Source organism: Olea europaea, chromosome 8 (assembly GCF_002742605.1).
Source record: "Olea europaea var. sylvestris chromosome 8, O_europaea_v1, whole genome shotgun sequence".
NCBI lineage: Eukaryota > Viridiplantae > Streptophyta > Magnoliopsida > Lamiales > Oleaceae > Olea > Olea europaea.
Genome location: NC_036244.1, coordinates 10,002,200 through 10,010,740, shown reverse-complemented (window position 1 = coordinate 10,010,740; position 8,541 = coordinate 10,002,200). Strand labels below are relative to the sequence as shown.

General features: G+C 36.1%; 2 protein-coding genes across 2 annotated transcripts; both read right to left on the bottom strand.

The window, feature by feature from the left end:
* Window positions 1-216: 216 nt before the first annotated feature.
* LOC111398768 (probable aldo-keto reductase 3) lies at window positions 217-4,012 on the bottom strand. The gene is made up of 5 exons (XM_023025855.1): window positions 3,646-4,012; window positions 3,197-3,397; window positions 1,178-1,350; window positions 990-1,092; window positions 217-745 (listed from the first exon to the last, which is right to left on the bottom strand). The coding sequence occupies exons 1-5, from the start codon at window positions 3,871-3,873 to the stop codon at window positions 404-406; spliced, it is 1,047 nt and encodes a 348-aa protein (XP_022881623.1). The 5' UTR covers window positions 3,874-4,012; the 3' UTR covers window positions 217-403.
* Window positions 4,013-4,355: 343 nt separating this feature from the next.
* Window positions 4,356-8,223, bottom strand: LOC111398769 (auxin-induced protein PCNT115-like). The gene is made up of 5 exons (XM_023025856.1): window positions 7,795-8,223; window positions 7,184-7,381; window positions 5,732-5,904; window positions 5,543-5,645; window positions 4,356-4,910 (listed from the first exon to the last, which is right to left on the bottom strand). The coding sequence occupies exons 1-5, from the start codon at window positions 8,023-8,025 to the stop codon at window positions 4,575-4,577; spliced, it is 1,041 nt and encodes a 346-aa protein (XP_022881624.1). The 5' UTR covers window positions 8,026-8,223; the 3' UTR covers window positions 4,356-4,574.
* Between the last annotated feature and the right edge of the window lie 318 nt (window positions 8,224-8,541).

Sequence of the window (8,541 nt, the reverse complement as noted above, 5' to 3'; positions counted from 1 at the left end):
GCAATTTAAGAGATTGTAAAGAGTTTACTTGATTATATTTTTAGAGAGGCGAGAGGATATATTTGTAACGATTCTTGGTTGATTCTAGTAGATTTAGAGTTACATCTATTTATAGATGCTCAATGTGGTAATTAGACCGAAGGTTGAACATCTAGGCCCTTAAGGATAAAAATAATTCTCTGTGCTCCTGAAATTTTTATTTCTACTAGTTACTTCCTAGTAATGCATTTCTCCTGCAATTTCATTGTCCGAGTATATGACAAGCGTACACAATTTCTAGCAATGACTGCTTGCTTATAACATGTACTGTTAATTTTATTCGACATCTTCAACTCAATAGTGAAATGAACAATTACAAATTGTCTACTAAGTAATATTAGCATACAGAAAAGGCTGTTTTTCTTCATGCGGCTGCTGTCCAAGTCGACAAAGGAGGTGTGTCTGCATTTTTCCATGTAGGAACTTCAGATCCATATCTATCACCCTTCACTGCATCAGCTGAAGCAATGGATTCGAGCTCAGCCATGTCTTCTTTTGTCAGTTTTACAGACAATGCTCTGATGTTATCATTGAGATTCTCAATTTTCGTGGTACCGGGTATGGGACACACGTCACTTCCTTGATGATGAACCCAGGCTAAAGCTAGCTGTGATGGGGTGCATCCCTTTTTGTTTGCCATATCATTGACCCTCTCAAACAAATTCTTATTATGCTTCAGATTCTCGGGTTGGAATCTCGGTTGTGACTGCAAAATAAAAAGTGCAATCTTTCAAAGACAAACCTAAAACCAAGTAAAAAGATCAAAGCAATTGAGAATTTAAAAAATAATAATAATAATAAATAAATAAATGGAGGAGACATTAACCTGATCTTTGTAATTCCAAATGTTTTAGTTAAATATTACAAATTTGGAAAGGGTTATTAATAATATGCACGATAATGGATGCACAAGCATAATTTGAAACTCGAAATGTAAAGTTTATACAAACCTTTCGAAAGTCTCCTTCAGGCAAAGTTTCAACCAGCTTTGCACCGGAAGAGAAGAATCCCTGTCCAAGAGGACTGTATACCACCATTCCAATGCCAAGTTCCCTAAACAATTTCACTAAAGATCATTTTAAATTTTATTTTACATTTTGGCTCAAAATATAAAATTATCAATATATAATCATGAAACCTGCAAGTGGGAATTATTTCAGCCTCTGAATCTCTGCTCCACAATGACCACTCCAACTGCACCGCTGTAATTGGATGAACAGCATGCGCTCTTCTGATGGTTGAAGCAGAGGCTTCAGATAGACCTATATATTTTATCTTACCTTCTTCCACCAGTTTCTTTAGTTCTCCCATCTTGCATGAGAAAACACAAAAAGCATTAAGGAGATGCACAAGTATGGAATTAAAATCAAAAGTATAAAAAGAACGTATCCATAACCAAACATGCACAAATGCATCAAGTATTGTGTTGCTGCTTGTACTACAAACTTGTTTTCTTATCCACGGTCCCATCAATTCTCATTGTGTTGAGAGGATTGGACTATGGCTGGACTCCTTTGTTTCCTTTTTCTTTTATCTTAAAACTTTTTTACTGGGTCTGTATGATGATGGTTCTAAGGGGAAAATTTTCTCATTGCTAAATAAAAACAGATGGAAACTAATAGAAAATTTTCCTCCATCGATCTTTTGGATGTTTACTCCCATTACAGAAGAAAAACGTCTTTTGAATCACCTCATTGAATGGAACATAAAATAAGAATCTAAAAAGCTAGTGTCACCATGTCACAATTGTTTTAACTAGTTAATAAAAAAAATGAACTGATTTCAGAAGCACCAATCGACTTACCAATTTTTTCAAACACTATGATTGGGGGAAGAGACTGATGCACTAGCTCATTCGAAAAGTTTTCAATTCTTTTGGTGTTAATTTACAAATGAAACACACAATATTGTTGTTGATGGCGTCTGAAATCCAATACATTCGTATATTCGAGTTTTAAATCAACCTCCATTACTTTTATAAATTTTAGTTTTAAAAATCCGTTAATTATTCATTCGATAGTTTTAGTCACAAACACGAATTCAAATTTATCAAATATCCTAGAATTAATCCTTATTCCCTGTGGGACGATACTTTACTCATCACAATTATTACTTGTCAACGAACCCATACGCTTACGGGAATTTACTCGAACAACTAGCTCATTCGAAAAGTATTCAATTCTTTTGGTGTTAATTTACAAATGAAACACACAATATTGTTGTTGGACCTAAAGAACTTCTGATTCTAAAAGTGATGTGATTTGAGTTAAGAAGTCCAAGAGATGGACTGGTAATTAACATGATGAAGTGGTGAAAAATGATTTACGTCATTGCCCCAAGTTTATTGAAAATAGACAAATTATTATTGTACTATTGTTTATCACATTTAAATATAATTCGAAAGCGTTAGCATCCTAGTGTGACTTAGGCTACAATCAAAGCAATTCTGTATAATAGCATATGTGTTAGGCATGATAAAAAACCAGGAACTACAAACGTCAATTTTATATAAGGCAACCAGAAGTTCAAACTTATGTTAAATTTCTTATGATCTCCTTCAGCTTTTGTTTTTTAACTGTCAATAGACACTCAAGCCACCCTTTAACCACAAGTACTACCATTTATTTCCATTTATAAACATTTTCCAAACATGCTTTTACAAGTTTTCGATCATCCTATTATTTCAATTTTTGGTTCTTAGGTTACTTCAAACAACTTAAGATACAAGCTCAAGGATCATCGCTAAGTTAAAGCTCGGATGGGAATGGTACAATAGTCAAAACCCAAACTATAACACGTTTTTAGAGTTCATTGTTTATCAAGACCAACTTAAACTCACTCAGTAAGCTATATATATATATATATATATATATATATATATATATATGAAAAACCACCAAACGAGTTGAGTCCTCCTCGTGACTGGTTAGATAAATGCTACTTGACATGAGCTCATTAAGATCAAGCGAAGCTTAAGCTCAGTTTAAAGTTTATTAAGGCATTAACCAAAGCTTGAACAATCGATCTTTCGGTTTTGCTTATTGGTACCTTACATCAAAATCCCATTTAATCTTTCATCGGCATCAAGAAGAATTCGTTGCTAAGAGTTTGAAATAAAAGATAAATAAACTCGAACAAGGGAGGGTACAGCTCTAACCGTGACTTCAATAGGCACACTTGTATCAACACGATGTTGATAATAAAGATCAATGCAATTAAAATCAAGCCGCTTCAAGCTGGCCTCACAGGCAGCCCGTACATAAGCAGGGTCTCCATGTATACCCATTTGCCCATCCGAAAACCGAAGCCCGAATTTCGTAGCCAACTCTGCTTTCTCCCTCATCCCATCCTTCAAAGCCTATGCTTAGACAAATTTTGAACATAGCAATCAATTATAAACATTAAACTTTCATATATTAAACAAATGCACCTATAAGAACTGAAAAACAATAAATAAACAAGACAGAAACACTGATATCAGTTTCTTTAAACAATGTTATATTGTTAATAATCAATTAAAATCCATAATATGCCACAGAAGCTCCATCTCCGACGTCTAGGTACAAATTTTAACGCATAAGTACAACACTTAAGTTGGGGTTTAACCTTTCCGAGGAGGATTTCATTGGTGAATGGTCCATAGACGTCGGAGCTATCAAAGAAGGTAATTCCGGCGTTGATGGCATGGTGAATGAGCTGGATCATCTCGGTCTCGGGCTTCGGCGGCCCGTAAAATGCCGACATGCCCATGCACCCCAATCCCTGAGCAGAAACTTCCAGTCCCTGCGAACCCAGCTTGATTCTGGGCACTTTTACACTACTTTCTCCTTCCATAATTATTCGATCTCTGTTTATGAAATTAGCTGTAGATGATTTAAGGAACACCACACTATAATACGTGCCAGGTACAATGAAGAGATATGGGGTTTAGCCATTCATTTCTATCCTCAACTCGGTGAATCTTCTTTGTCCAGTGAACAGTGGCATTGCAGAGTGGGCCTCCTCAGGCTAATTCCCTCGCTACACACGCGCCAATATAAAATTCTAAGCCGTTATTCTCAAAGTACAATTTTTTTTTTTTTTTTTCAACCACACATTTTTTCAATCGAATAATATTACACATAAACTCAAAATTATTTCTTATTTTTCAATCACATATTTTTTATCAATCTACTATTTTAAAATACATTTTTAGTCAAAGGAAAATTCGGTTAAAATGCATTTTCAGTTAATTACGCAAATAGGACTGTTAGTAAATTGCACATCTGGAGTTCGTTAAATTAAACGTAAATGGGTGCTCAAGGGGAAATTCGGGCTTTGCAACAACAGGTCGTATTATTCGATATTTTAGCAGTCAATTTATTGAAGCGAGGCCGCGTACTATTCTGTATTGTTCGACTTTGACTCGTAGTGCATCTAAAAGCAGGAGAGAACCCTCAAATGCACATAAGGTTTTTAGATAAGATTCCACGATATACATGTTATCGTGTTAATTTTATTTAATGCTCTCTGCTTCAACAAGGTAATATAAGTCTTCATGCAGTTGCTTTCCAAGTTGACAGAGGAGGAGTGTCTGAAGTTTCCCATGTTTCCATAGCAGGCGTAGATCTTTTTCCCTTGACGGTTAAAGCAATAGATTCAAGCTCAGCCATGTCTTCTTTCGTCAGTTTCACAAACAATGCTCCGATGTTTTCATTAAGATTCGCAAGTTTAGTGGTACCAGGTATCGGACAAACGTCATTTCCTTGATGATGTACCCAGGCCAGAGCTAGCTGTGAAGGGGTGCATCCCTTTCTGTTTGCCATATCATTAACCCTCTCAAACAAGCACTTATTGTGCTCCAGATTATCGGGTTGGAATCTTGGTAGCTCCTGCAAAACGTAAAGTACATCTTTTAAAGTCGAAACTAAGATTGCATGGAATAAAATAGCTTGAGCATATATATCAGTGTTTACTGTTGATCATTAATTAGACTGTGAAGAAATAATTTAGCTGAAGGAAGAATTTGACAACTAGGCACGGCTCAAGACTAACGTGCACAATTCAAGGGGAGAGATCTGTGAAATGGTCATTAGAGTAGAAAGTTTAAGACTTGGAATTTGTTTCGCACAACTTTTCCATTGAAATGAACTAAACATTCTTGTTGCCTAACATAATTTTGGCATCCCACCTGTTTTCAGAAGCTAAGTCGAACCTGCCAATTCTTTTACTCTTAGGGCAATATCATAAATGATACTGCAGAAGAGAAACTTTACTCTTGGAACATAAATCAAGAAAAAGAAAACAGAATTACTTAGATGATTTTGGTGAGCGTAATCTGAAAGTATTGCTGCCCTTACCAATGCAATAATTACATGCTCAAAACCTTGAGCTTCTATTTAGGCCACAACTCAATTCATAATCCAGAGATTCTTAGGTATAATTCTATCACAAATTGAGTAAAGCTGACGGAGTGTACAGTGTACACCAGTGACATAATAATTTGTCGAAGTACAAAACAAACCTTTCGTCTATCCCCTTCACTGAAAGTTTCAAACAATTTTGGACCAGATGAGAAGAATCCCCGTCCAAGAGGACTGTATGCTACTATCCCAATGCCAAGTTCTCTAAACATTTCAACAGTATATATAGAGTTAGAAATTTGTATTGCTTATAGTCTCAAAATATAAAATTTTTCATATAATCGTGAAACCTGCAAGTGGGAATGATTTCTGCCTCCACGTCTCTGGACCACAAAGACCATTCCAGCTGCACCGCTGTTACTGGATGAACAGCATGTGCTCTTCTGATTGTTGAAGCTGAGGCCTCTGACAGACCTATATATTTTACTTTGCCTTCTTCCACCAGTTTCTTTACTTCTCCTATCTTGCATAAAGAGAGATCCAAAGTAGTCAGGAGAAGCTTAAGTAAGAAACGTTAGAATCAAGTGTAAGAACACAAGGGAGACATGCATTTATAAAATAATATGTAAGACAATAGGCATGGTACAGTGCAGAAGCTACTTTACTTTTGTATTATTAATGAAAATCCCAATGTCACATTTTCTAGATTGCCAACTGTTTGAACCCTGATATCAAGCATTAGCTCATTTTATGTTCACCTGAGTCATTAGAGGAATTCAAAATTAACAGTGCATGAAAATTGAAAAGTACTTCCTTTCTTATATTTTGCAGCATGCATCCACTCATTCACTAGGTCTAGTAGTCTGTCTCATCTTCCTAGAATAACAAATAGCACAAAACCTCATACAACTGTTGAGACTAACAAGGTTGAAGATAATGTTTCTTCCTTGCCCACCTAGTCTCAATCTGTTTCCCAAAAAGTGTGTCATGTTGTCATTCAAGGCCAGGTAGACGATGAGATTCTTGTTATTAATTCTATAGAATATTCTGAATGTGAGGAAGAGTGTTTTGAGGCTAGTATCCACTGTCGAATCCTTTATCGAAGTTTCAATGAATAAGTTTAGAAGGTCAAATGTAAGGAATAAACAATAAGCTCACACCTGTAATGGACATTCCAGAGGCCTGTAACGGACATTCCAGAGGCCTGTAACGGACATTCCAGAGGCCATAGACTCTGTACAGAGATCAATTTTGCCTTACTCCCAAATTTAGAAAGAATCCTAATACTTAGCGTGATTTTAGCATGGACTTTATCCAATTTGGCAGTATGCTAAATCAGCACAATTTATTCCACATTACAAAACTACTTATGTTTATTGTGTTGCTGCATTGCTTTTCAAGGGAAATGTTTGCTTGCCTTGCACGGTTTCCCTATTGATCTTTGTCTATTTCTTGACTTCTACAGTGTTTAAATTTCATCAATTTATCATGAATAACTCAAGTTTGGTTCAATAAACTAATAAATAGTAAATATGGAAAGACAGCAGAGAAACTAGAGTTAATCAGCAGGATAAAAGATCATTCATCAGATGCCCATTATGAAATCACACGAAGCTTAAGCTCCATTTTAAATTTACTAAAGAACCAATCCAAGCTTCAATAAACAAATCCTTTGGCTCACTTCATTGTTACGCATGTTGAGAGCCATAACATATCAATAACAAGAGCTACTTGCAATCAAAGTTTGTATATCTGAACTGTGAGTTACTTAAAAGGGAAATAAAGGGGAATAGAAGGCTAACTGTGACTTCAATAGGCACGCGTGTATCAGTGCGATGTTGGTAGTAAAGATCAATGCAATCAATATCTAGCCGCTTCAAGCTGGCCTCACAAGCAGCCCGTACATAGGCAGGGTCTCCACATATGTCTCTCTGTCCATCAACAATTCTCCTCCCGAATTTTGTAGCCAAATGTACTTTCTCCCTCATCCCATTCTTTGCCTACGAGAAGCACAGAGTTTGATAGCAAACAATATATAAATGTTACGAAAATTCATATATTAAACATGAACCCCAACAAGGAGTGAAAGACAATACTAAACAAGCCAGAAAAAAAGGGATTTACTAACATCAAGAAGGGTAATAAGGCAGTAAGTGCTACAGTTGTTTAATTTCTCCAGCAGATAGAAACTAGATTGACAGCATTTTCTCCGATCAATGTAATAATCCAAAAATAAAAAATAAAAACAAATAAAAACAAATAATAACGTATATAGTAGCTCCATCCTGCCAACTCTAAGTACAGTACTTAAAAAACAATGTACAACACATTAGATTCTATATCTACAACTATATCGCAACTAATGGGGTATCATTCTTCTACAAGCATTCGTGTGTATGTGTTCGAATTTGACCTTGGCGAGGAGGATTTCGTTGGTGTAGGGTCCGTAGATGTCGGAGGTGTCAAGGAAGGTGATGCCGGAGTTGATTGCATGGCGAATGAGCTTTATCATGTCGGACTCAGGCTTCAGAGGCCCGTAGATTGCGAAAGTCATGGTCATGCATCCGAGTCCTTGCGCAGACACTTCTAGTCCCTGCGAACCCAGCTTGATCCTAGGCACTTTTACACTGCTTGCTGCTGCCATATGTAGATTATTCTCAAGGGTTTTTTGTGCAATTTCTCTATGTAAGAGAATTGCTACTGAAGAGAAATGGAAGCAAAAGTCAAATATCAGTGTTGGCGAATGGAGATTAGGGAAAGAATAATTTATGGGGAAAAAGCGGAGCAACCATGGTTGGATGCTCAGTCTTAATCCCTCAAATATTTTTTTCCATTTGAAATGTGAGTCGGGTTGGACGTGGATTTGTCCTAATTGAGTGAGTGACAATTAAGAGGGAGGGAAAAAATTTTGAGGGAGGGAAAAATTTATAGGATTAATCGACTTGTACCAAATGTCTTACTTAATTTTTGAGAATAATGTTATTTGCAGTAAAGACTACCGACAGTCGCCTTATGTGGCGAATACTTGGCAGTTTTTTATTTGATGTATAATTCAAAAAATAACTACTATATCTATGTATCAAATACCAAATTGTTAAGTGTATGTCACATAGGACGACTACTGACAGTTTTTACTACGAATAGTATTACTCAATTTTTG